Source organism: Rhizophagus irregularis, chromosome 8, assembly GCF_026210795.1.
Source record: "Rhizophagus irregularis chromosome 8, complete sequence".
Classification (NCBI taxonomy): domain Eukaryota; kingdom Fungi; phylum Glomeromycota; class Glomeromycetes; order Glomerales; family Glomeraceae; genus Rhizophagus; species Rhizophagus irregularis.
In genome coordinates, this window is record NC_089436.1 from 1,678,718 (window position 1) to 1,704,103 (window position 25,386).

A 25,386-nucleotide genomic window follows, 5' to 3' on the forward strand; every position below is an offset into this window, starting at 1 on the left:
ATTAGCGTTTTGGTAGAATAACAGAATATAACGATTTTATTGATTTTAGCCGATTTTAGCAATTTTAGATGATTTAGCAATATTATACTATAATAAATATCGGATTCAAATTTATAAGCAACTTTATCGATTTGTAGCCGATTTGGTGGGACTACATATTACTAAACTCAAATTCATTTTTATTCGATTATAGGGATTTATATAGGGTCATATCCCTTCGGATTTTATATTTACATGCATATGCACAGCATCTTCGGCTAAATCAGTTTGTGGCATGATGTACTGTATATCGTATCACATGAGATCCCCACCAGTTCCTCGATAGTTCTAGGAGAGTTCCAGGAGCTGATGAGTTTCTATAAGTCATGAGATGGTCGGCCCTATAAAAAATTATACAGACATCATTCCGCATATAGCATACATTAAAAAACATTAGGAGATTAAAAAGGAGAAAAAGTTCACTATGTGAACAAAACTTTATTTGATATGCACATGCAAAGCTAATTAATTGACAGGCGAAAATAATCTAAAGGGAAGGATTATCAAATATATATATTTTGGATTTCAAATTCTCTGACGCCCCGTCAGAAAATCACGTGACTGTGGCGCAGTAGCCTATCTAAATTTCTCTCCAAGAGTATCGATATCTTCCCAGCTTAATCCATAGATATGCGACACTGGGGTCTTTACCCGCTGTATCTTTTCAAACCCAATGGTGCTAAATAAATCATAAATCTTTCTTGCTCTTTCTATCCTTTTCTCAATAGTATTTTTCGATAGATCGCTTGGGAGTTGCTTTGTAACTTCTTTGACGAGCATTCTCTGAGCCTTACGGTCTCTATGGAGACTTTTGAATCTATCAAACATATTTTCAAGTTCTTCCCCAAACGAATAATATCGCAAAATAATCTCTTGATTTGTAGCTCTATTTTTTTCTTCAGCTGTAAGGATCGCATTATATAAATCAGTAAGATTGCCTCGGTCTGCGATTGTGGGTTGTGTATCAGTGGTACTCGATGCAGAGCTTGGTGTTGCTAACTCCTTGATAAGCCTTTTCAGAGTAGGTGATTCCCCGACATTAGTTAAGGTCTTCTGCTTTTTGCTAGATGATTTTTCGGTAGAAGCAGGTTCCATAGTACGTTTATTCTGCGTGGTACTCGAGCCCTGGGTTTCAAAATTGTTGGTTACTGTTTCATCGTCGTCAGTTTCCATATCATCAGTTTCCGTATCATTAGTTGATGGACATATAGGGCATAGCTTTCGTGGATTATCGATACAGTTGTAATGGACAATATGCTTGCAGGTTAAATATACGAGCGGTTTCGAAGGACCTTGAGGTTGAGGGGCGATTCGAAGAAAGCCTAGAGGAGGGAGGGACGAAGAAAGGTCTTCAGAGCATTTAGCGCATCTCAAAGTACTTTTGTCTTGCTGAGTTACTGGACCCTCGATCCCTAACATCCGTATAGGCGGTGAAGATAGGGCAAACGTTCCCATTGAAGGTGAAATTCCACTCGATTGGGAGGTCATTCTGGGATCCGGATTGGAAATGATACCAGCTTTATCTAAGATGTCCACACTCTTTCCACAGTCGGGGGCTGGACATGCGCTTGGAGTGCCAATAAAAAGTCTATTTTCGATACAGAGTCTGTGAAAAATATGTCCGCAACTGAGGTATGTGAACGCCTTGAGAGGGGACATTAAAATGTCATTGCCACATTCAGAGCATGAACCTAGTTCTGGGAAATCAATATCTCTAACAGTCTTATCTTCGAGACTTTTGAGGATATTATATCCAAGGTTTCTAAGGTTAATAAGAGAGGATCTCTCAGATTCCGAAATACTGCTCTTTTCTCTACCTCCATAATCGACTATGCTGTATTGGAAAGGTAATAATGGATCACTATTATCTGCCTTACCACATGAGCAAAGTAATGTTCCATCTTTATACATTGTTTTCGCACAAGTCCAATGGATCATATCGCCACAAACGTTTAAAACGAGCGCTCTAGGTGGATCTTCTGCCAAAATGGGGGTACTACACTCTCCACACGGCCCATAATCCGGGATAGTGTTGTTGGATTTAATCGATGAAAAATCTGGCTCTTCACGAAGAATGTCCTCTGGAAGATACTTTAATATATTTAACGCAATTGATTTAAGGGATTTGTTGCGTCTTGGTTGCACTTCGTAAATATCTCTTCTTTGTGTGTTGCCGATTGGGTCCATATTGATTTCATCAGCAGTGATCGCTTCCAAATTAACTGAGCTCTCTTGGTTCTCCATACCTACCCACTTACCACGCTTGTAGCCAGAAAAAAAATAGCTATCTTGCTGGCTAAAGCTAAAGACGGGTTTTTATATCACTTGTAAATTTCGTAGGAGAAAACATTCCCCGGATTTTCACCAGCAATTACGCACTGCATTTCGTCATTCCGTTAATCCCCTGCAAATCGATAAAAATGACTTCATGATTAGCATAGATATCCCGATCCCATATGCGAAATAATGATTGCTGGAAAAAATATCCATACCCGATTATTGTTTTGTCAGTATGATAGTAGCGTGGCCGGAGACATGACATGCAAAAATAAATGCAAATCGAATTAGAAAAAAAAAAATAATGTGAATATATATGCGAATCCACGTCACACAGCCCCTATTCTTCGGCAAGAATTTTACCGAATATCTTCTGCGCATTTCAGGTGATCGGCCCACATGACGAATATAGAGATGACGTTAATATCTAAGCCACCAACGTGATTCGAAAAAAGAAATGGAGAGATAATAGGACTCATCATTGGGGAGGTTTTCCTTTCGTAACCTCCATCACGATAATAATAACCTCTATCGTATCACGTTCATCATATTCATTAAATCCGCCATATCCATTATATCCATCATCATCCGAATCGTCTGGCATCTCCTCTTCAGAATCACTAGAATCGTTATCATCTTCTGACTTAACTTTGTTCGATCCTTCCTCCTTTAAATCCTCCTCATCAAAATACACATCATAATAGTCTTCATTTGAAACTAAGGATTTCGCTTGCGCCTCTGGTGTCTTAGCGATTACTTCAGACTTTTTTTCAATCGCTTCATTCATTCCTTCTTCCTTAAAAACCTCCTCATCAAAATAAACTGTAACATTGAGGTGTCACTAGAGATATCGTCTGAATCGTTAGTTGAAGTAGTAGCCATGGTATCAGAGGTTTTGTTCACACGACTCTGGTGATCACTAGTGATCGTTTTCGAATTAACTTGATCTATAATGTATTGGATTTGGGGATTTTTGAGTCTTGAAATACTATCAGCATTACAAGTGATACGCTGGACCTTCTTTAGGGTTATGGGGTCATATTCAAACCCAAATAACTTATTTATTTTTCTTGCCTTACAGGTCATTACGTAAATATCCATTTGAAACGTATGGTTTCATTTCCTAAATCTCGGATTGTATGTTTTGGCATAGCTTTATATATCCGATAATATACTTAAAATGTGTTAACTATAGAGTAGCAAAAAAGAAATTTCCAAATTCCAACCATGTCTGGGTTTCTAGTATCGGCAATAATTTTTCCGAAGTACTGTATACTGCGGTTCATTATAATCAACGGTTATAAATACCATTATTTTTAAGATCCGACATAATTTTAATATAAATAAATTAAATCATGTCTTGTCCTTTCTACAAAATTAATAAACTGGTACCGATAACCGATGGAAGGTCAACAACCTAATCAACAACAGGGAGGTCAACAACCTAATCAACAACAGGGAGGTCAACCTAACCCAGCTTTACAAACATGGTACGCGAAATCGTGGGAAGTCTCGAAAAGAATTTATGGTAAAAAAGTTTTCTGCGCCGTTTCTTTGCTAGTCAACATATCAATAATCTGTATATTATATCTTTAGAATACTTTAACGCTCTCGTTAAAGTTATTGGAGTGATAGGATCGTTTATATCTTTTTTAATTTACTTTTTCCGAATAATGGGAGTATGTACAGTAACCTTTATCTGATCAGCATACTATATCAGTAGTTCATTTATAAATGATGCCACCTGTTTCACATAATAACATCTTGATTTTTTAGGCGGTGGAAAAATTGGAAAAAACTATGAATGCAGGTTTTAAAGACATTGACCGTAAACTCGATTTCGTTAATAAAGAAATCTCGGTAATGAACAAAGAGGTTACAGTCACAAATAAAATATTTGAGGGCAAACTCGGTCTGATCGAGGGCGGACTTGAGCTCGTAAATAAAGAGATTGCAATTAAACGCGAACCTGCTATAAATTCGGAGGTAAGAATTTGTGAGCCATATTGAATAATTTTGTTGTTTGATTAATCTAAATTATGTCAATTACAGAATTGGAATTATATGAATATTATTGTAATTCTCGTGATTCTTGTTGTACTTGTCGTCCTTTTGAAAAGATAAACGAAAAATTCACCTGTAGGGCCAATGTCGCTCGTTTTATTATGAAAGAATTAAGAGTATGGCTTTAGGGAAACTTCTTCTCGCAAATCACTACAAATTTATGTGAAAAAAAATTATTGCTTAATAATAATAGGTCTCTGCTAACTTGCTAAGCTGTGTATTTATATTGGTTAAAGCATAACCTTTGTAAGTAATAAATTTCATATAAAAAATAAATAAATAAACAGTAGATTGCATGAAATACATACTGTATATAAACCGGTCATTCTTTTTATTCATATAGCCCGATGTGGGCAAACTTTATTAATAAAATGCACACACGCTTAAAAAATTCGAAGTAAAATCTTTATTATATTTTTGTAAAGCTGGCTGGCTAAGAAAAATGAATGTAAAAAATGGTAGAGAGCGGGATATTTCTACTCAGTATTATTATCTAACCATCTGCTAATTAACTTTACTGTACTATATTTCGAATCACTGTATCCATAATAAAAACTTTTTATAGTAGCCCTTTTCCCCGTAAGTTATTTCACAAACTACATATAGTCAACAGAATAGCTTAAGTTCCAGTCTTGTAGTTTTTTGTTGATCGTTTCCCAAGGAAACGGTTTTTGTGCTACTTTCGATTTCATCATTTCTTAGAGAAATTTCTGTAACAAGCAATAAGTTGGAAGGGACAGTTGACTCACGTTGAATTTTCTTCTCCCTATTGCGTTGCCTTATCCCATCACTAACACTTTTCTTATGTGCGAAAGCTTCCATTTTCCTATCCTCCGATAACTTCTGATCTCTCAAACAAGATGGCGCCTTATTACACTGATCTGTAATGGAACTAGGCACATTGACAACTACTTCGGAAATATCTTTGGTTGGCTGTTTGCTTTCCTCATCGCCATCCCTTAGTTTCACCACTTCGGCTTTAAACTCATCAATCACGCCTAACATTCTTGGCCAAGAATCTCGATTCTAGTCTTGAGTTCTGCATTCTCAGCATCACGTTTCTTACTCTCTTCCATAGCCTGTCTTAGAGCTTCGGCAAGTCCGGCCTTAAGCTCAACTTTCTCGGACTTAAATTTGGCTAACTTTCTTTTAAGATCAGGCATTCGCCATTCTAAGCTCTGCAATCTCAACTAAGAGTTTAGCATTTAATTCTCTTAGTGAATCAATGGAGTGAGAATTTGTCATTATTTTTTTACAAAATATGCGATATATTCAAAATAATAAAAATCACACGTTTTTCCTTACGAAGAAAAATTTTTATTAATACATGTAAAAAATAAATACAAATTCGGGACGTAGCCTGCAATACATATTATTTTTTGATAAATTTTTTGATCCTAGCCCTCTTGCTAGTTGGGGAACTATCTCCACTAACCCGATCCTTCAATAACCCTACAATTATGCCGATTACCCTTTTTACATTGCTTCGAAGTAATTCAGGATTATCTTTAACTGCAGACTTTGTGAGATTAATTTGGTATTCACTTCCACTCGTAGAGTATATACCATCCGGAGTATATATTATAAAATGCCACTCCGTACCTGTAGTCACAATGCCATAGAGATAGTCGAAATAATCTTCATTAAACGCTTGATCCGCTGTTCGTTTTTTCTTATTTGTTTGGAACGCACTTTCAAGTTGCGCCAGATTCTAAGAAATATAATACATCACTCTTTAGTCGTTTCAAAACCAGTAGACTAAGAAGACAAACCGTCCTACCTGCGCATATCCAATCTTAATATTACGTGGTTTCCCTTCGGTGATGCAAAGAAGTTCTTCTAGACTTTTGATTGCATAATCTACTCGGCCTGTCGCATCTTCACCAGAAATATCTTTTTGTAAAACTATGAATATATCTTGAGAGGTGAGTTTTTTAGCGATGGCAATTGACGCATGTAATATAGCTGAAATAAATTCACAGCGTGTTGCCTCGTTAGCATCGGTCATGGTCTCCACGTTCGAAAGTTTTAAGATAATGTCCTCCATACAATGATCGAATGCCTTATCTTCATCACTAATCTCCTCGTAGACTACAGAGAAAAATAAAGTTAATATAGCTATCTAGTCAGCTTCGAAAAATAATCACCTACCAGGAGTGAATTGCTTGATGTTTGTTATATCTTCCCCATTGACCTTATTTCTACGTAACATTTCCTTCAGGTCGTCGAGAGTTTTAAGCGAGGAATAGTTTCGTAATTTCTGACTGAGACCTTCGATAAATTCTGCAAGAACTGTTGCTGGACCTAATGTGAGGCCAATACTGTGAAAGTCCTCTTTAGTTAACTTGAGAAAGGCTAGACCGGTGATTTCTTCCTTTCGTAAAATTTTAAAGTGAGACTCTTTGAGCTTCAGGTCTTTCCTCCCCAAATATTCGATAAGCTCCTCTGTATTAAAATCCTTAATCGACGTCTGACATCGTTCTAGTGGGAATTTCTTCTGTTATTGAGGCGGGTGAAGCAGGTGAAGAAGCTTGTGAAGACATAGTGTTTATATATATGTGCTTGTGTTTGTGCTTGCGAAAAAATATGTACTTGACTGCAGTTACAGGTAAAGCTGGTTTATGGATATAAAAGTATTTTGGTTTCCGGTGTAAAGCGCTCGGAGAGAAATGATAGATTTTTTGTATCGATTCATAATGCATTTGCCCAATATATATGCAATTAAGATGTAGTACAGGATTGTCAGGCGATTATGTTACATCATTACACGTGACATTTTTCAAGAAGAACAGATCCTGAAAGGACCACGTAAATAATATTTTATTTATGAAATAAAAAAAGTTGCCGGAAGCCGGCCTACAATACATAAAATTGCGAATATATCGCTACATGATACGAATGAAAAATTCTTACTACTAGGGGTATACAGTGATATGGAAGTGCTCTGCTTTAGGTTCCTCAGAAAAATAATCGGAAATAGTGTCCTCATACCCATCCATTTCCTTTTCAATACCACCGGCTTGAATTATACAAATTTTTTTGAGAATGATATTATTAAATGGTGCCCCCAATCTGCTTCTAATTGCAGTCTGAAGGTCAATATAACTTCCATTTTTGCGAATTGAAATTGCCTGCATTACTTTAATGCATGGAATATTCACAAGTTCTCCTATAGGAACAATAAGACAATTGAGAGTAATGTTTTCATCGGTCATTTTTGATTCCTAAATACAAGACCCATGGTGAGAAAAACTCATTCCCATACATACATAACTTCTGGCATATACATACCTTATTTTGCGTTAGCTACGCTAGTGAAACTATTTTACAGGAATATTTTTGCGGAAAGTTGGCTGAACTTCCACATACCTCTACATGCTTTATATCTTGCTGGGAAAAAGATAAGGAGGTATGAGGCGTAATTAGTATTGTCGTCTGATGCCAAGAGTTCCATGAAAGCATATGTAAACGGAACCCTCATACCTTTTCACATGTAGATCTACCGGAGAGACATAGTTGGCTTTACGCCTGCTGATCTCGGAATTGCGACTCCACTAGCCTTTCATAACATATGCTTTTGTCAGCACTATTTACTTTTAGAGTTGGTCCTGTGTTGCATGTAGACCTCCTTTCACATTTTTCTCATGTTGGTTTGGGGAAAAAATAGAGGTACTGGTTAGTATATATTTTTTTTTTCGAATATATATGCGAAATTAATATGTCGTACAGACCTAACTGATGATCCACTTATTTTTCTGTAGCACAATCTGTGGCCCAGCAAATTCTTCCGAGCTGAAGAGGTCTTAAAGGGACCAGATCATTGACCTCGGACTGACCAATATATACCATCCGGCCAGGTCCTGGAGGGACCCCATATTTCTGATCGAAGTTCAAGTGGATAATATGGTAATTCTATTAGACTTATTATTTGTGGGAGATAAATAACATTGGATTGTAAGAGTACATGGAATAATGACGTTGGATTACTTACACTGGGTAGACTATATACAAATCGCTTAAGTATTTTCTCTCTCCAATACTTGACCACTTTTGTGTTCCAATGGGTCTTAATTTCACAAAAAAGGTCATCCCAGTCGTGCCAATCATCATAAATAGTCCAATCCTCTTCTCTCTGTCCATATTCTTTGGTAAATTCATTGAAGGCTTTCTCCTTCTCAGCATCTATATCCTCATCAAACATTTTGCTAATATTGTAGATCAATTATACTTAATAAAAAATAAAGTACTGGTAGCGTGCATAGCTTCTTTTCAGTATATGCGAAAATTAATATGCTTTAGCGCCTTAACGGCTGTCGCACAAGACCTGTCTGATGATCCACTTATTTTTTGTCGCACAGGAGTGGCCCAGCAAATTCATCCGAGCTGAAGATCACTGCTCCGGACTATTGATCTAGCCAACCCTGGATCGGAATACCACTGCAAATTATCTCGCATACTTAAATCTAAGAGGCGCTGAAGTCCCTGAGCTAAAATCTGTCTACTAAAAACGTTGTTCTGTATAAGATGATTTCTAACTGCTCTAATGAGATCGGGAGGTGATAAAGTTTCCTCGAAATTCTCTATGTGGACATTTGGATTTAGCTTATTTACGGCTTCTTTGCTAATTTTATAACACCCCCCTAAATTAAGATATTTTAAATTGGGACATGATCTAGCAATTTCTTCAATAGTTATATCAGTAATTTCACAATAGCTAAGGTCAAGTTGTTGGAGCCTCGGGCAGGAGCAAATAACATTACAAATTATTATTTCAGAAAACCCTGTATGACCCGAAATATTTAGATATTCTAGTTTGTGGCATGAATTTGCGATTGCAGATAAACCTATATCGCTTTCTGATTTAAATCCGTGTAAAGTAGATATATTAAGATACTCCAAATTTGGGTATGACTTTGCTATTAGCTTTAGAGTTTTACCAAAACGGTCGTCTGTACTCCCTTCGAAATTTAAATGAATTATATTTGGGAATGTGTGTACAATGCCTTTGATTTTTTTATTTGAAAGTGAAGGATAGCGTGTTATTTTAAGATGAGTTAGTTTTGAGCTATAAACTGGCTTTCTTCCTCCTCCGGGTACTATTTTTAAAAATCTTTCTAATCGAGTTCGATCCTCTGCTTCCCCTCCCTTTAGCTCAATACGCCTCCATAGAATAGGAGCACCGCATCTGTACCACAATCGGGAAACATATAGAGCGGGATAGAGAGATTTATCTATCAATAAGAAATGTAAAATATGTTCTAGTACTTCTGGTAAATAAAAGATGCTTGTTTGCGCCATAAATAGTCTGTATTATATGATGTATCTTTAATCGAAAAAATAAATTAGCCGAGCTGGTAGTGGTCCGAAAAAACTGGATCTACCGGATGGGAAACTAAGACAGGTGTTCATTTCCTCCTCGCCTGTTCTCGAGACATTGGATCACTTCAGATCGAATCAAATTCGGATCACTACCGGTTAGTATCTGCAATTTCAGATAAAGTGGAACATCTAATTTAACTAAAATTACATATAACCTATTTAGAGGATCCGAAGGTTCCTTATGGGCAAACCGGATCTTTGCCTCTTGATTGAGGCCTCTGAAGAACCCTTTTTCCATCTCTGCTTTACGTAAATCCAGACCTGATAATGAGGTGTATTCCTTATATTCCTTATACGCCTCAAAAAATTCATTTAGTAATTGGTTATCTTGAACCGGTACTGGGCTATCTTTACCTTTTTCAGGTTCCAATATTGGTGAAGTTGGAGGCCAATTTTGATCCAGCCAATTAAATGTATCGTATCCTTTAGGTGACAGGCTATCTATTTTCATAATGGGTTAGTTTTTATAGTTACTGTATCTTTAATCAGAAAAAAAAACATTCTGAGCCTAGTCCGCCGATAATCACTGCTTTCTATCAATTAGCTTAGATCAAGATTTTTTATTATATGCATTTTTCTCCTGATCTTTCTTTCGGGCTAGGCGCTCCCGAATCCTTTGATACTTAATCATGTTTACTATTACATCAATGTCAGAATCGGATGAACTGGATTCGGATGAGCTGGATTCAGATGAACTACTCTCGGATGAAGAACTTGATTTAGACGAACTACTCTCAGATGACGAACTAGACTCAGACGAACTAGTCTCGGATGAGCTTGATTCAGATGAACTAGACTTGGACGAAGTAGAATTGGGCGGGATATTAGTTAAGGCCGTCAAATGCTTTGGGTCACTTTCCATTTTGATTATTTATAAATTAAACTTAATATCTTTGATCGAAAATATGTAAAGTGCTTGACTCATCAACCCACTTCAAACTACTAACCGTTTAACCTTTCTTAGTCGTGCCTTCCTTCGTTGCTTATGAGGGATATCCTCGCTCTTTCTTATCACAATTGTCTCGACCGAATCAGATCCTTCAGAAGATTCAGACGAATAGGAGGAAGCTCCTCATACGGCGCCTCTCGACCCTTTTTTACCAATAAGCGAGGGAACTATTTCATGTATTATGTCGACCACAGTTTCCCTATCCACACATTCGTCCAGATCCCCAAATTCGATTTTTAAGGATCTTATGTCTTTTTCCAGTCTTTTTACCCTCTTTTCTAAAGTATTATTTTGGGAATGACAATCTTCGAATTGTTTCTTTAGTGCCTCTCTTATACTGGAAAGCGCACTATATGCTTCTACATTTTGCTTATCTGCCTCCAATAATCGGGCTAATTTTTCTGTATTTGGGATAACTCCCTGCTCGCTAGCTATACTATCGGATGAATGCTTTTGATCGGTTACCATTTTACGATACTTTATAATATGCTATATCTTGTCTGGACGAAAAAATAAAATTAATAAATGATGTCTAGCCCACCTATTGTGATTAGTTTTCGTCGAAGAGCTCACGTAGCTGTCGATACTCTTTTTGAATTCTGTTAGATCTTCGGATAAGGTCTGGATCTTTGGCATAGCTATTAATAATCTTGGGATTCACTCCGGCTTTTACTAATTTTTCACGAAATCGATATTGACGTGAAGCGCCTGCTATGACTTCTTTTTTATCATTATTTTTCGGTCCTAAATTTATACTATATGCGAATATCCCACTTATTACCAGTCTTGGCACAATATTCTGCCCTTTTCTCTATAGTAAACTTCTCCTTTCTTTTATCTGGTACGAGACTTTCTTCTTTTTTACTATATTTGCGCCGGTTAGGAGATCTTGACACATTTGCGGGCCTCCCAACCCTGTAATGAAGCACCAAGCTCTTTGTTGTGTTTACTCAGTTGCTTTGGACTGGACTTGGCAGATAAGTTATATTTTTCTGAAAACTGCTCTAGGATCGATTTAAAGTTATTTGTTTTGGGTTTTCGGGCCTTTGGGGTTGCTTTTGTAATAGCCATGCGATATCTTACGGCCAATTTGAAATTTGCAGATAGATAGGATATGTGAAAAAAATACCCCTCAATCATAAATTTTGGGACCTAACAAAATTTGCCGAAGGCGCGTTGCTAGTAACTATACATATTGATAATATCAGATATTTCATCATTTTCTGCAGACTCCGATTCTGGCTCTGGGTTGTGATCAGATTCTGAGTCTTCTGTTTCCGTATCACCTTTAGAATAATTATTTCCAGCATCGAGACCTATATAATGTCTTAATGCGATTTTTGTAAGATTGCTAAGATGCTGAGGGGTCGATTTGGGTCCACCATGAGTCCTGCAAGCGTGCTTACCTCCTATTTTTCTTAAATCCTTTGGGAGAGACTTATAAGGCTTTTGTTTTAAGAATTCATTAAAGCTTCTAACATTACCAATATTACGTTTCCCATTTTTATCGTGTATTGACGGGATCACGTAACTTTCCAGCCTTAATTGCCTCTTGAATCCAGATAAGCAATTCCCTTGCACGTTCTGGATCCTTTTCCATAGAGAGAAATCGTCGTGGGTCCTTCTTCCCCTTATCCTTTTTATAACCTATGCAATACCAAGTATAACCCCTTTTATACCATGCGGGCGGATCCTCGGATTCTGGTTCATAGTGCATAATCTGAAGAGATGATACTTCTGAAGGTCTCATGCTCAACATCACAATCACATCTGCGAGATTCTCTCGATTAGGTATTTTAGAAGTATCTATATTTTGAAGCCTTTCACATACCCTCGCTAAAGAGAAGTGTGGGGGGATTCCATCCGAGTTAGCCATTGTCTCATCAGTTCGTTCTTTCTGAATTTTATTAGACTCTTGAATAAGTTTTGGATCTTTAGCAAAGGTATCAATAGTTGCGGTATCTACCCCACCTTCTGCTAACTTCACACGGAATGTTGACTGACGCGAGGCACCAGCAACGATTTCATTTTCATCTTTATTTTTCGGACCTAACTCCAAATGATGGGCGAAAATGTCCAAAGCAGTACCGGCCTTAGCACAGTATTTTGCCCTTTCTTCTATGGTGAGCTTTTCCTTTCTTTTGTCCGGCACGAGAACCCCTATCTGCTCTTTGCTAAATGCTTTTCTTTTTTTAGTACCTCTGACAAGGAGATTTTTAATGCTCTTGCGGTCTGTCCAATCATGTAGTTGAGCATTAAGTTCTGGAGCATGTTCTCTCAATTGTTCTAAGGTGGAGTTGGCCGACAAATTATACTTATCTAGGTGCTGTTCTAAAATCGTAACAAAGTTATTAGTTTTCAGCTTTCGAGTCTTCGGGATTGTTTTTCTGGTAGCCATGCTGACAATAAGTAGTTATATTTGTTATCTACTTATACATACATAGAAAAAGTTTAATTCGAAAAAAAATATTCCGATGATTGCGTTTATTTTAGTAAACGACGGCCCCCACTCATGGTCGGTGGGCAAAAAGAATATTATAACTTATTGCGGGCTCTCTATGAGGCCACGAGTTCCGGCCGGGATATCTTTTATATATATTTGAAAATTGTGGGTAGATATGATATGCGAAAAAAAAATAATAATAATTTGGAATTTTATATCGCCTAGTTGTAAAGAATAAATAGACCCTCTTACCCAAACACCTCACCTATAAACCGGCTTCTTATTCGCTTTTTACCAAAGCATACCATTCTCCTGGAGTATGCTTACTGTTTTTTTCCATTTCTCGTCAGTATCAAGCCAGGAGGATGTAACTCCATCATCCTCGAGCCCACGACGGATAATTTCTTCTCCTATTAATCTTTCCCGTACTTTCATGTCCATATATTCTTTGGGATCTTCTTCTAACTCTTCTGCCCAACCACACATTCGTGAATCAGTTTCCATCCTATCCCGAAATGTAATGGAATCGAGCCTGTCTTTTTCGGTAATGGTTACGAAGACATCTGGATCCTCACCAAGTTCGACTGCCCTTTTTCTGAGACGCTCATCTCGCTGAGCTCTGGCCAAAAGTATGGCAGACGATACTTCATTGATAGGCTTAGAAGAATCGCGCTTGACATTTGTTTCTTTAGAAGGCGTATACACTACTTCACAAATAGGCTCATCTGACTCAGGATGCTTGCTAGTCTCAGGACCATCGATTAGTGGCTCAGCTGTTTTAGAAGTCTCGGATGTGCCAGATGTTGAGGCGACCGGAGCACGTGTATCTTCTGCCATATAGTCAAAAAGAGATTGGGTCAAATCGTCCTGTTTATTCGCCTTCTTATCTTTACTAGTACTAAGTGGAGGCGTATTCTTTTCTGGAAAAGGTGAGATTATTTTGGGAGGGATAATTTCCGGCACATTAAATATAGGTATGTCTGCTGTCTCATTTTCGGGTAAGACAGGTTGAGGTGTATCTTCGATAGGTGTATCGGAAAATTCTTCCATATCACCTAGGCCAGATTCATGGAGCTTAGCTATGATCTTGGAGCGGTCGAGAATGTATTGCCATTCTCTTTTCCCACCACCCACTCGTCCCTGTTTACATTCAATAATATTTTTCTCTGATAGCTTCTTGCCGAAAATGTTATTAGAAAATGGCTTTTCACCATTATCCCCACACCATTCAAGATATTTTTGATATAATAATGTTCGACCTGTCTTGACTATACTATTCTCAGCCCAGGATCCAATATGGTCAATAATAAATCGAATGGGATTGGGAAGTTGGTCTCGCATTATATCTTTTTTCATTTTAGTATTAGGAATTTCCTGTGGCTCAAAATCTGAAAGGTCACGACTAAGAAGATATTTCATAACTATGCCAGGCGCATCAGAATGGTCAAGTATATTTCCTAGTCTTTTGAAATACTTTGTATTTCCTCTACAGCGTGTAGAGACATTAAAACAAACTACACGAGAATCACCTATGTCTATTTTGAGTGGCGCATCCTGATTACTAGTAATCATATACCCGGTGAAGTCTTTTAATCGTTTAGTTTCAAGACCTTTACGTTCTATAGCAACTCTTCCTTCTGTTATGAGAGATTTGAGATGTTCGTTAAACTTATACCATTCCCCACTAGACATTCCAGTCTCATTCATAATGATAAGTTTTCAAGCTTGAATGGCGCTATTAAACCGCCCAAGAATTTTTTCTAAATCCGATGTTGCGAAATGAAGATGTGGTCCTAAGACTTTATCTCCAATAAAATCTGTAATAATATTTTTTCCACACTGTTGTAGAGTGGATTTTAGTACTAAGATTGATCGGGGCTTCTGTTGTGGTTTCTGCACTAAAAGGGCCCACCAGTTCCAGATATACTCATTAAGGACTTCATTCCCATCGCAAATTATATTTCTTACATGCCAAAGGATCAGATCCATAATTTCTTTGTTAATATCCATCGCTGGCTTAGCCAAAAATCCTAGGAAAAGGTTAAAAAATTCTGTGTTTGGTTGAGGAACGCTTATGGGATATGGGAGGAAATCATAATTTGCGTAAACTATTAGACCTTTAATAACTGCCTGGTCTATCAATGATTTTAACTTCACTGCTTCACCTCCATATTCGATTATTTTAATCACAAACTTGGCAAGTTTTAGTTCGGCTCCCATACCAAAGTAAAGCCCATTTTCTGGATCCCTATGTTTTAATATCCAGACTGGCTTATCCAATTGAATATAGGCAACGGTTGATTGGATTGCTTTATAAACTTCAGCGCGGGAGAATTTACTACCTGAAGTACACATACATATTAAGTCCCACCATACAAAACGATCATTTGGGTTCGAAATTCTGGGTTGTTCTAATCTTACTGGACTCAGAAGTTTTTTTCCCTATCTAAGGCTGTCTCGCTAATAGTAAGCCTTACTGAGGGATTTCTAGTTCCAGGTTCTCTTTCATGGTTTGCACGATGGCAATAAAATCTATATGTTTTTTTATTTCGTAGGATATATGCATTATCACTTTCATGTTCCCGATCACATATTGGACAGTGCGATGGGGAGTTGCGTACTAATGGAAATAAGTCAGGGATGTTATCTGAAGGAAATGAGAGAGTATAACCTTCGATAGAATTATCTCTAAGTAATGTTTCTATGAAATCGAATTCAGCCTGATCATTTTCGATATTGGCATCAGTATTTTCATTTCCTTTGATCGGGCATCTCTTAACTTCTGGCTCTGAAACAGTCAAAAGAGGACTATCAATGATTCTGGAATCATCATTGGGCGGACGAATCATAAAGTCAAAGATGGATCCATCTTTTGGACGAATAGCTTTTTTTATACGAACATGTTTGTCTGTTTTTTTATCATATTTGGGCGTTCCAAGCATCCGCAAGGAGAAAGATTTGAAAGAACCTATATTTGCTATATTATCAATTATCCTTTTTTTCTGTAATCCTGCTGGAAGTTTCTTGCGAACAAGTTCGGTGAAAGCTGAAACCTTAGCGATATTTGGAAGTCTCATGCTGAAAGTTAAGACATGTAGAGATATTTTTTTCTCATCACTACTTTCGGCAATAGACATAGTTTCTTTATCCCATTCTGGGAATATTTCTAGGCAAATATCTCTAAAGGCGCGACAAAGTAAATTTTTTGCCTGACCGCTTGAAAGCTTGGGGGTAATAGCATTTAATGCTTCTACTAGTAAGTCAAAATCTATAATGGGGCGGAGTGGTTCATCACCATCGATGATTTCGTGTAAGGAATGGCCTTCACGTTCTGCGAGTATGGCCTCTATTTCGTCCTCGTTATCTGCGCCAAGGAATTGTCTTGGTCTGACGCTATCATCACGAATTTTATATTGGTATTGACCTACATCGGAGGCTTTAAACCCACATGGGGCGGAGGCGTCGGAGAGGAACTCTGAAAGCTCAGAATGTTCGGTCATTTTTTCTCAAGCAATTTACGATAATTTATAGTTATACCAAATCTCGAGGTATATTATTCACAAGAAAAAAGTTTAAAATGAAAATAATTCCCCGACATTATTAATTGATATATACAAATGGGAGGCGGAAAAAAGGTGACACTCTGGAATTTTTATTATTGTCCATATATTCTTAGGACTGGAGAAGTGTGCAATCGGAGATGCTATCATCCAAAGGGATGTAAAGTCCATCGAAAATCTAGGCAAGTTCCTTGCAAAGAACCCGGGTGTGAAGAGAATACAAGATCCAAATATGACTATTGCGATACACATGCAAAAAAACATAGATCAAGGGAGCATTATCATCAGAAAAAGCAGGCTAAGTTGGCTTCGGCGGAGATACTGGTAGGTAATTTAGAGGTAAACAAAAATAATACAACTTATCACTAGTGGATCCCTTTGGGATCGTGTCACTAGAAAAAAAAGCTGGTGACAGAAGCCAGTGACGCAGACGATAGGCTCTTTAAGAATTCTAAGCTGAAAGAAATCTTTCTCGATGAGTGTCACCAGTGTCACTAGCGTCACTAGAAAAATCTGAGTTCCTTAACTTTTTTTTATTTTTTTATAGCATATATACACTATACATATATCATACCATAATATATATACATCATAGAAGATAGCATAGAAAAAATTCGTTTTTTTTTTCAGAATTTATTACTCTTTTACTAGTGACACTAGTGACACTAATCAAGAAAGAAATGAAATAGCATAATAACCTCAAGAAGTATAACGAACGTGTCACTAGTTCTGTCACTAGTTCCGTATACTAACTGATGACACTAGTGACGCTCAAAAAATAGCATACACACTGCCTCAGCTGAAGAAAAAAATAGAGCTACAAATCAAGAGATTATTTTGCGACATTATTCATAAATTCGGCTCGATAAAATTAAAAGGTTTGATACAATACAGAACTGGCCTTAGAAAGTTGTCCATAGAAAAAAATCGGACTATGAATGCTTCTATGGACGTCGGAAGTAGGTTTTGGGCAGTTTAGATTCCTGGAAAGCCATCCAGATGGGTGACCGATAGTGACCATAGAAAAAAATCAGACTATGGACGTCAGAAGTAGGGTTTTTGATGCTTTTAGATCTCTGGAAGGCTTTACAGATGGGTGACCATAGCGACCATAATGACCATAGAAAAAATCGGATCTCTTAACTTTTTTTTTTATTTTTAGCATAGCATATATTACACATATACCACCCATATAGCATAAAAAATGATCGCATATAATGGAACATTTATAGCATAGGAAAAGTTTCGAAAATTTCCCTACAACTTTACTTTTACTATGGACACTATGGACACTAGGGACAAATATAGAAGAAAAGAAGCAATAAACTTAAAATCCCCAAAAACGATACCATAATTGTCCATAGAAGCGTCCATAGAAAAATTTCCCTATGGACACTCAAAAAAGTAGCATACACATTATCTCCGACCCAGATTAAACCATGATCGGACCTCGGAAGTGCTTACAACATCCCGCCAATATACCGGCAACTAATAGGCAATAGTTGGTGCACTTCCGGCAATCAAATGGGTCAGGCCAAGATAATACATATGCACCTCCAATTCTAGATACAAAAAATATGTGGCACAAATGCATATATATTGGGTTCCGGAAACATTCCCAGAACATTCCCGTCACTATCCCGTAACTATGTGAGGGTGTTCGGACGCCGAACAGGATCACGTGACCGGCGCAGTAAGGCGCAGTCAAAAATCGCTCCATAAATTCGGCCAGTTCTTTAGACATAATATTTCGGCATCCAAGCTGGCAAACTACCAGTTCCCTACCAGTTCCATGGCAGTTCCACAGTAGCTACCAGGTCACTACCATGGCACCAAGTTGGAACCTCAAATCATGTGTCTAAAAGATCGGCCGAAATTATGGCATAGTGCCGGCCGAAATTAATCGCGGATCTAGATCGAACCACTGCTTAGCCCGACGTGATATTTTTTTACGTATTTCGGCATTAGCACAACAAAATAAGTAAAGAATAAGCCTCGACACCTTAACAGGCAACCAAAGAGACCCAGAAGCAGGTAAACAAATAAATAGCTCTTTATTAATAAAATGAGCACAGACCATTGAAAATAAGCAGATAGTTAGAAGGTAATAAAAAAGAAATAGAGCAATAAAATCAAATAAATATCTACAAAGCAATAAAAAAGCTACAAAATAATAAAATCAAGTAGATAGCAATAAAGCAATAAAAAAGGCCATAGAGCACGAAAACAAGAAAGTAGGTAACATTATACCCATAAGTAGGTAACATTATATAGCAAGTAGTTAACAGTCTAATAGACTGTTAACTACTAATTTCTTTGACTTGATAGACGGTCTTGATGTAAGTTTTTTCTTCTTTCTTTTCGTTTTCTCTCCTTTTTTCTTTAAAGTTGGTACTAATAGGACCCCGAAGAATACATATATAACTCAGATCTAGACTCAAAATTTTAATATAACTTTATACACTTAATTTTATTAAAAGCTTTATACAAAATCATCATATAAGTTTAAATTTTATTATAAATTATACAATTTCAGATGTGAGTTTATATATAATCAAAATTATTTTTTATTTATACTAATAAAATTTCTTCAATATCTAATTATCACATTAGTTTTGTGTAATTATATGAATTATTTCTTTTTGTTTAAAAAAATCATAATAAGTTTTTGCTTTACCTAATAATTGAAGAGTATTATCAAAATTTTGTATATCCTATATATCTAAATGATAAAGAACATTCTTTGGACATTGGTGTGTAATTAAAACTTGACCTTCTTCTATTTTAGCTGAAAAAATATTACGAATAATAGGAGTAAAAACTTTAAGAGTTAAATATGATATATTTTCAATATCAGTAATTGGTTCCTGATTATAAGAATGATATCCATAAGCTTCATAAAAACTAGAAATTACTTGTCCGATACAAAGTTGTACTCCAAAATAAGCTATAACATAATTTTGTTCATTAAGAGGATTATTATGATTAATATTTGCATACTCTATGTTTTTAACTATAAACAATTAAATTAAAAGTTAGTCCAAAAGTAAAATTTTAATAAATATTAATATAAAATTATTTTAATTTAAACTTACTTAAACTTTGATTACTAGATAAAATTTTTTGTTTTTTATCTGATAATTTACTTTTGTAAATATTAGCAATAGATTGACTTACAAGTTTTCGTTCATTTTTCCATCTTTTTTCTTGCTGTTTAACAAATCACATTTCTGCATTTTCATTTTTAGTAAAAAATGATACAATATGATTTGCTTGATTTGGATTAATTAAATCTGAATTGATTATTCTTGTATTATTTGTCTTGATTGTCCATTCAATATTTCGAGAAGTATAAGCATTATGCTTTTCACGTTGATAAACCATTTCTTGAATATCAATTCCATTTTTAGTGACAAATATCACATTATCGAAATCTTAAAATTAAAAAAAAATTTAAATATTTTTAAAAAAGTTTAAAATATGTAAATAAAATATAGTAACCTGTGCTAATCATGTTTTTTGAAGTTTCTATTTCAACCATATCAATAAAAGAAAGTTGTTTTTTGCATTCATTTAATGATGAGTTTTTACTTTCATCATTTATATCCATTTTATTTCTTTCATTTTCTCTTTACCTCAAAAGATCCACTTCATTAGCAGCATGACTAATTATTTGAGAAAGACCACAATTAGATAAGTTTTCATTCGAATTCTCCCTATCCTGCATGTATTTATCATTTGAACCAGAAATTTCTATATCATTAGGTGTTATTAAGACATAAGGCCAAAGTGAATTAATAGGTATAATATCAGGTGTTAACATTTCCAAATATTCAGCAAGATTACATGCTATTTGACGTGATTAATCAAATGTATGACGAATTTGATCATCATCTGGCCAGGTTCGTAATAGATTAATTTGATCATTTTTGATAAAATTTTGATTATATTCAAACTGATACCCTAAAATTAAATAACTTATTTTTAAATGTACTGATATAAATTATAATACATACAAAAATCATTTTACTTACCTTCACGTACAGATTTATCTTTATTAAAAGATATTTCCTTCGAATTTAATGCTTTAGTATAATGTTTTATTTTTGGTACCATATCTAACAACTCTGCAAAGTCAAAATCGGCGTTGACTTGTCTTGCTGCACCAAAAAAATGCTCACATGCTTCTGAGTCATGTATTCAAGAAACAAGAGGATATTGATTATAGAAATCTCTATGAGCTTTTACGAGTAAAACCATTGATTCAGCCAATAAAGTAAGTATTGCAAATATTTGAGATGCAATAAAATTCTGGTTAGAGGAAATGAATTTAGGGTATTTTCGTGCTAATGTATTTATATGAAATCACCAAATTCGTAAAAAAAAGTAGGATATCATCACCATTCTTATTCGTTCAATAGAAGTAATATTTCGATTCAAATAACTATCAACCAATTCGCCTACATCAATAATAAAAGGTAATCAATTTCAATTCATATTTTTTATTATAAAATCGGGAATACATACCAATTATAAATAGATATACAAATGTTTCTTCAAATTCAGGTTTGATTTTATTATTAGGATCGAGACAACATTTCAGATTTTTAGGACAGAAAATTCGATAAGCAGCACCATCATCTTGTCGGTTAAGTTTATATATATATATCACATTTATACATAGGACTTTCAGGGTGAGTAAGCAATTTTGTAAAATGGCCAAATCCCACGGTAGAATGATTAAGTGAAAGAACTCGAGCACCTGATATTGCTGCATTACATCCTATTTTTTTAGCATGTTTAGGGTCCTGAACTTGTATTACTGGTCCAATATTTGGAAAAATCGGACAATTGAAATCAATATTGTATGGTGAATAACTAATTCTAAGTCTACTGGAAGTTGATATTTATTGAACTTGATTTTGCGCATTAAACTCAACTTGAGCACTATCAGATCCAATCGAAATTATATGTAATTTAAGTTCTTGCGCAAAATCTAGAAGTAATGTATGTATGTCCAATATTGATTCCGTTTTATCAGATCCAAGATTAGAAAGAAGAGCAATAATAACGGAAGGGAATTTTGGCAATGGAACCTAATATATGATTTTAATCATCAATAACCGATATTAATGCAAATGTATTAATTACAGTTTTAACTTACTTGCAATATATATACTCTTACATATTTGGCAACAGCATTATTTTTTTTGATTTTATCAATTGTGATCGAAATATCATTATATGTTTTAATATTTGTTTCATTATTTGAGAATGTAGAGCCAATAATGCATCCCATCTGTGAAGAATAGCGAAGACGGAGTTTCAGTTTGGTATTGTCTGTCATGGCTGCGATTGGCCCATCATAACCAATAGAGTTCAAAAATCGTTTGAACTGAGCCACATTTTCGAAACAAAGATTTGGATCTGTTAGCATATCTTTGGAATTAGAACGCAAATGCCTAGAAGTAAGAAATTGTTATAATAATATATTTAATATAATAAGTATACATCAGGAAATTTTATAGCGCGAAAAATTGCGTAAGTTTACGATTTTGTAAGTTTACGAAAGTTTATGGCATAATATTTCAAAAAATTTCAAAATATTACGTAAGTTTACAATTTCGTAAGATTTATGTGATATTACGGTTAAAATATTACGTAAGTTTTCAATATCGTAAGATTTACGCAATATTACGGTCAAAATATTCTGCAAATTTACGAAACTGTAAACCTGCGTAATATTACGGTTGAAATATTTCGAAAATTTACGAAACTGTAAACCTGCGTAATATTACGGTTGAAATATTTCGAAAATTTACGAAACTGTAAACCTGCGTAATATTACGGTTAAAATATTTCGAAAATTTACGAAACTGTAAACCTGCGTAATATTACGGTTAAAATATTTTGAAAATTTACGAAACTGTAAACCTGCGTAATATTACGGTTGAAATATTTCGAAAATTTACGAAACTGTAAACCTGCGTAATATTACGGTTAAAATATTTCAAAAATTTACGAAACTGTAAACCTGCGTAATATTACGGTCAAAATATTCTGCAAATTTACGAAACTGTAAACCTGCGTAATATTACGGTTGAAATATTTCAAAAATTTACGAGATTGTAAACTGCATATGCAGTAGAACGTATACAAGGGGCATGTAATACTATTGAATAATCAAAAATAATATAAACACCTTTTTTTTATATAAACACCTTTTTTTTTAAGTTTGGGAAAGCAAATTTATTTTTATTTACGAATTTTTTATTATTTACAATTTTTATGTTAAAAATTAAAGTAAATTCTAATTTTTATTATAACTTAATAAAAAAAATACACATTTGATACTTGTTCACTACTATTTTATAAAATAGTATCCAGGCTGTATGGCGTGGACGTCAGTATCAGTCACAGCCCAAAAAAAACGTGAGTCTCCAGCCGATATTTGGTACGGACTGGGCCTAGCTACTCACTTAATAAATAATAAAAAAATAAAAATAATTATCTTCTTCTACGATACGTAGGTAAGTTTCTTCTTGCCCTACGATCATCACGCGTGACTAAAATTGATCAAATTTATCAAATTTAAAACATGAACGTAAATATTAATTATAAATTTTATTATAGTATAATTACCCGGCCTCTCCCAAAATCTCGTTCTAAATTCGCGATAATATCTTGCGCCGGTACGCGTCCACAGCCGCCGCCCAGGGTTACCATTACGATAAAGGACATAGTTCTAAATATCAAAATCAGTTTGAATATTCAGTAAATACATTTAATTTATATGAATGTAATGTTATTTATTTACTTACATGGTAATCCCCTGACGAGGTTCCTCCACTTTTGGCTGCACTGTTGCCCGGAAACCCTCGTTCGAAATATTCTATTTATTCTGATTCAATTAAATGGATTGGTTAATTTGAATTTAAATTCTTTCTTAAAGAAATTATAGATATTAGTCATATGAACCTATTGGCAACAGAAATTGTAAAATTCCTTTAAGCGCTTCTACCATTAATATTGGTACAGAAAACGACGGCCGTCTCGGCGTACGTCAATGTTTCGTCCATCATAGCCCAGTTCCAATGGACGTTATAATGGGAATGACGACGTGTGTGGCGAGGTATTATTAGTAATTTGATTTTGGGATGAGTAAAAATTTGAAAGAAAGTCATAAAATGTCACTTTAAATAAAATTTGAACAATACCTCTTTGGTTTGATTTTATTTCTCGTTTCAATTAAAATTTAATTTATTAGACTTTTCATCATTAAACATATTAATTAAATCTCATGCGGATATGGATTATCTAAATATAAATATCATGATTCTAAATATAAATATAAATCACTTAATTTATTTTAATTTTTTTTAAAAAAAAATCTTAGTTTGATTTCAATTAAAAATAATTAAAAATCATGTACATATTTTGGTTATTTAAATATAAATATCAATATATTATATTTAAAAATAAACCAATTTATTATTAGCACATTCTATTGAATTTTAAAAAAATCAATTTTTTTTTTTAAAAAAAAAATCATCAATATATCATATTTAAAAATAAAACAATTATATTCTGATTAAAGATGTGATATGTAATTATTTTTAAAAGGTTGTAAGGTTGCAACTATTACAACATACATACAACACTTTTGTTGTAATTGCAATACAATATTATAATTATTATATAGTATTATAATACTATTAAAATTGTAATTATTATATAGTGTTGTAATTATTTTTAATTATACAAATATGTATTATAATATATTAATTATTTCTTTTTATAATGATATTTATTCTATAAAAACTTATTTTTGTAATTTTTATTTTTCAAAAAGAAAATTTTTGAATAATCATAAGTGTTGTAATATTACAACACTTTAACTTTAAAAGTAGTAATAGATTGCAACCCTTACTATTACAACATAAGGTAGTAATTATCAATTACATACTACATCTTTAATTCTGATTAAATATTTTGCATACATTTCTTAAAAAAATCATAAAAAAAAATCTTGTACGTCGTACATGCAATTACTAAATATCATCCCTTTGTGATAAATAAAAAATTACGCAACACAAATTCAACACAAACTCAACACAAATTTAACAAATTTAACGAAATTTGGCCAAAATTAATAATTTTTTACCAGAATTATCAACACAAATTGAACACAAATTGAACACAAATTTCAGTCACGATTTATTTATGTCACACCCGTGTTGTTAATAATTAAATAAATAAATCTGCATTTTATTTATGATATGGGAAACGTGACCATAAATTCTTTAAGAATATAATTTTATTAAAATAAATCAAAACTCCTATATCAAGTGACTAAAAAATATATTTATTTACGAAATATTCATTTTGTTTATCAAATCGGGGTACTATGTGAACGACACCATGTATAGACTCTATAGCTACAAAGTTATATAATTCTATCAATTTTAAGGGAGGACATCCATATAAATATGGGTTCCTTTTAGATTTAAAATCGTACCATTGAATTAATGCGAGATTTAGCGGTGGGTCTGTTAATACTTCTGCTAACAATAAGGCCTATAAATAATAAATATTTATTAATACTTTATAATAAATTATTACATAAATTGGAAAAATACCTGTCCATAACAAAGTCCTTTGTCTGATATATAATC

General features: G+C 34.4%; 12 protein-coding genes across 12 annotated transcripts; 2 read left to right on the forward strand and 10 right to left on the reverse strand.

Moving 5' to 3' along the window:
• Window positions 1-442: 442 nt before the first annotated feature.
• Window positions 443-2,370, reverse strand: OCT59_028268 (uncharacterized protein). The gene has a single exon (XM_025313211.2). It carries the CDS (start codon window positions 2,281-2,283, stop codon window positions 616-618), a length of 1,668 nt encoding a protein of 555 aa, XP_025188046.2. The 5' UTR covers window positions 2,284-2,370; the 3' UTR covers window positions 443-615.
• A 424-nt stretch (window positions 2,371-2,794) lies between these two features.
• OCT59_028269 (uncharacterized protein) lies at window positions 2,795-3,103 on the reverse strand (the record flags this gene model as incomplete). Its single annotated transcript, XM_025324118.2, has 1 exon — window positions 2,795-3,103. The coding sequence occupies one exon, from the start codon at window positions 3,101-3,103 to the stop codon at window positions 2,795-2,797; it is 309 nt and encodes a 102-aa protein (XP_025188047.2).
• On the forward strand, window positions 2,798-4,695 carry OCT59_028270 (uncharacterized protein). The gene is made up of 4 exons (XM_066147177.1): window positions 2,798-3,844; window positions 3,913-3,995; window positions 4,093-4,302; window positions 4,369-4,695. The coding sequence occupies exons 1-4, from the start codon at window positions 3,718-3,720 to the stop codon at window positions 4,438-4,440; spliced, it is 492 nt and encodes a 163-aa protein (XP_065993913.1). The 5' UTR covers window positions 2,798-3,717; the 3' UTR covers window positions 4,441-4,695.
• Window positions 4,696-5,679: 984 nt separating this feature from the next.
• Window positions 5,680-6,899, reverse strand: OCT59_028271 (uncharacterized protein). Its single transcript, XM_066147178.1, has 4 exons — window positions 6,532-6,899; window positions 6,161-6,471; window positions 5,983-6,091; window positions 5,680-5,892 (listed from the first exon to the last, which is right to left on the reverse strand). Exons 1-4 carry the CDS (start codon window positions 6,590-6,592, stop codon window positions 5,753-5,755), a joined length of 621 nt encoding a protein of 206 aa, XP_065993914.1. The 5' UTR covers window positions 6,593-6,899; the 3' UTR covers window positions 5,680-5,752.
• A 1,855-nt stretch (window positions 6,900-8,754) lies between these two features.
• Window positions 8,755-9,678, reverse strand: OCT59_028272 (uncharacterized protein; the record flags this gene model as incomplete). The annotated part of the gene is made up of 1 exon (XM_066147179.1): window positions 8,755-9,678. One exon carries the CDS (start codon window positions 9,676-9,678, stop codon window positions 8,755-8,757), a length of 924 nt encoding a protein of 307 aa, XP_065993915.1.
• Window positions 9,679-9,772: 94 nt separating this feature from the next.
• Window positions 9,773-10,210, reverse strand: OCT59_028273 (uncharacterized protein; the record flags this gene model as incomplete). The annotated part of the gene is made up of 1 exon (XM_066147180.1): window positions 9,773-10,210. The coding sequence occupies one exon, from the start codon at window positions 10,208-10,210 to the stop codon at window positions 9,773-9,775; it is 438 nt and encodes a 145-aa protein (XP_065993916.1).
• A 178-nt stretch (window positions 10,211-10,388) lies between these two features.
• On the forward strand, window positions 10,389-10,670 carry OCT59_028274 (uncharacterized protein; the record flags this gene model as incomplete). The annotated part of the gene is made up of 1 exon (XM_066147181.1): window positions 10,389-10,670. One exon carries the CDS (start codon window positions 10,389-10,391, stop codon window positions 10,668-10,670), a length of 282 nt encoding a protein of 93 aa, XP_065993917.1.
• A 161-nt stretch (window positions 10,671-10,831) lies between these two features.
• OCT59_028275 (uncharacterized protein) lies at window positions 10,832-11,176 on the reverse strand (the record flags this gene model as incomplete). Its single annotated transcript, XM_025324119.2, has 1 exon — window positions 10,832-11,176. The coding sequence occupies one exon, from the start codon at window positions 11,174-11,176 to the stop codon at window positions 10,832-10,834; it is 345 nt and encodes a 114-aa protein (XP_025188053.2).
• A 711-nt stretch (window positions 11,177-11,887) lies between these two features.
• OCT59_028276 (uncharacterized protein) lies at window positions 11,888-13,106 on the reverse strand (the record flags this gene model as incomplete). Its single annotated transcript, XM_066147182.1, has 2 exons — window positions 11,888-12,154; window positions 12,228-13,106. The coding sequence occupies 2 exons, from the start codon at window positions 13,104-13,106 to the stop codon at window positions 11,888-11,890; spliced, it is 1,146 nt and encodes a 381-aa protein (XP_065993918.1).
• Window positions 13,107-14,870: 1,764 nt separating this feature from the next.
• Window positions 14,871-15,506, reverse strand: OCT59_028277 (uncharacterized protein; the record flags this gene model as incomplete). The annotated part of the gene is made up of 1 exon (XM_066147183.1): window positions 14,871-15,506. One exon carries the CDS (start codon window positions 15,504-15,506, stop codon window positions 14,871-14,873), a length of 636 nt encoding a protein of 211 aa, XP_065993919.1.
• A 71-nt stretch (window positions 15,507-15,577) lies between these two features.
• Window positions 15,578-16,651, reverse strand: OCT59_028278 (uncharacterized protein; the record flags this gene model as incomplete). Its single annotated transcript, XM_066147184.1, has 1 exon — window positions 15,578-16,651. The coding sequence occupies one exon, from the start codon at window positions 16,649-16,651 to the stop codon at window positions 15,578-15,580; it is 1,074 nt and encodes a 357-aa protein (XP_065993920.1).
• Window positions 16,652-19,425: 2,774 nt separating this feature from the next.
• OCT59_028279 (uncharacterized protein) lies at window positions 19,426-20,534 on the reverse strand (the record flags this gene model as incomplete). Its single annotated transcript, XM_066147186.1, has 3 exons — window positions 19,426-19,724; window positions 19,807-19,856; window positions 20,347-20,534. The coding sequence occupies 3 exons, from the start codon at window positions 20,532-20,534 to the stop codon at window positions 19,426-19,428; spliced, it is 537 nt and encodes a 178-aa protein (XP_065993921.1).
• Between the last annotated feature and the right edge of the window lie 4,852 nt (window positions 20,535-25,386).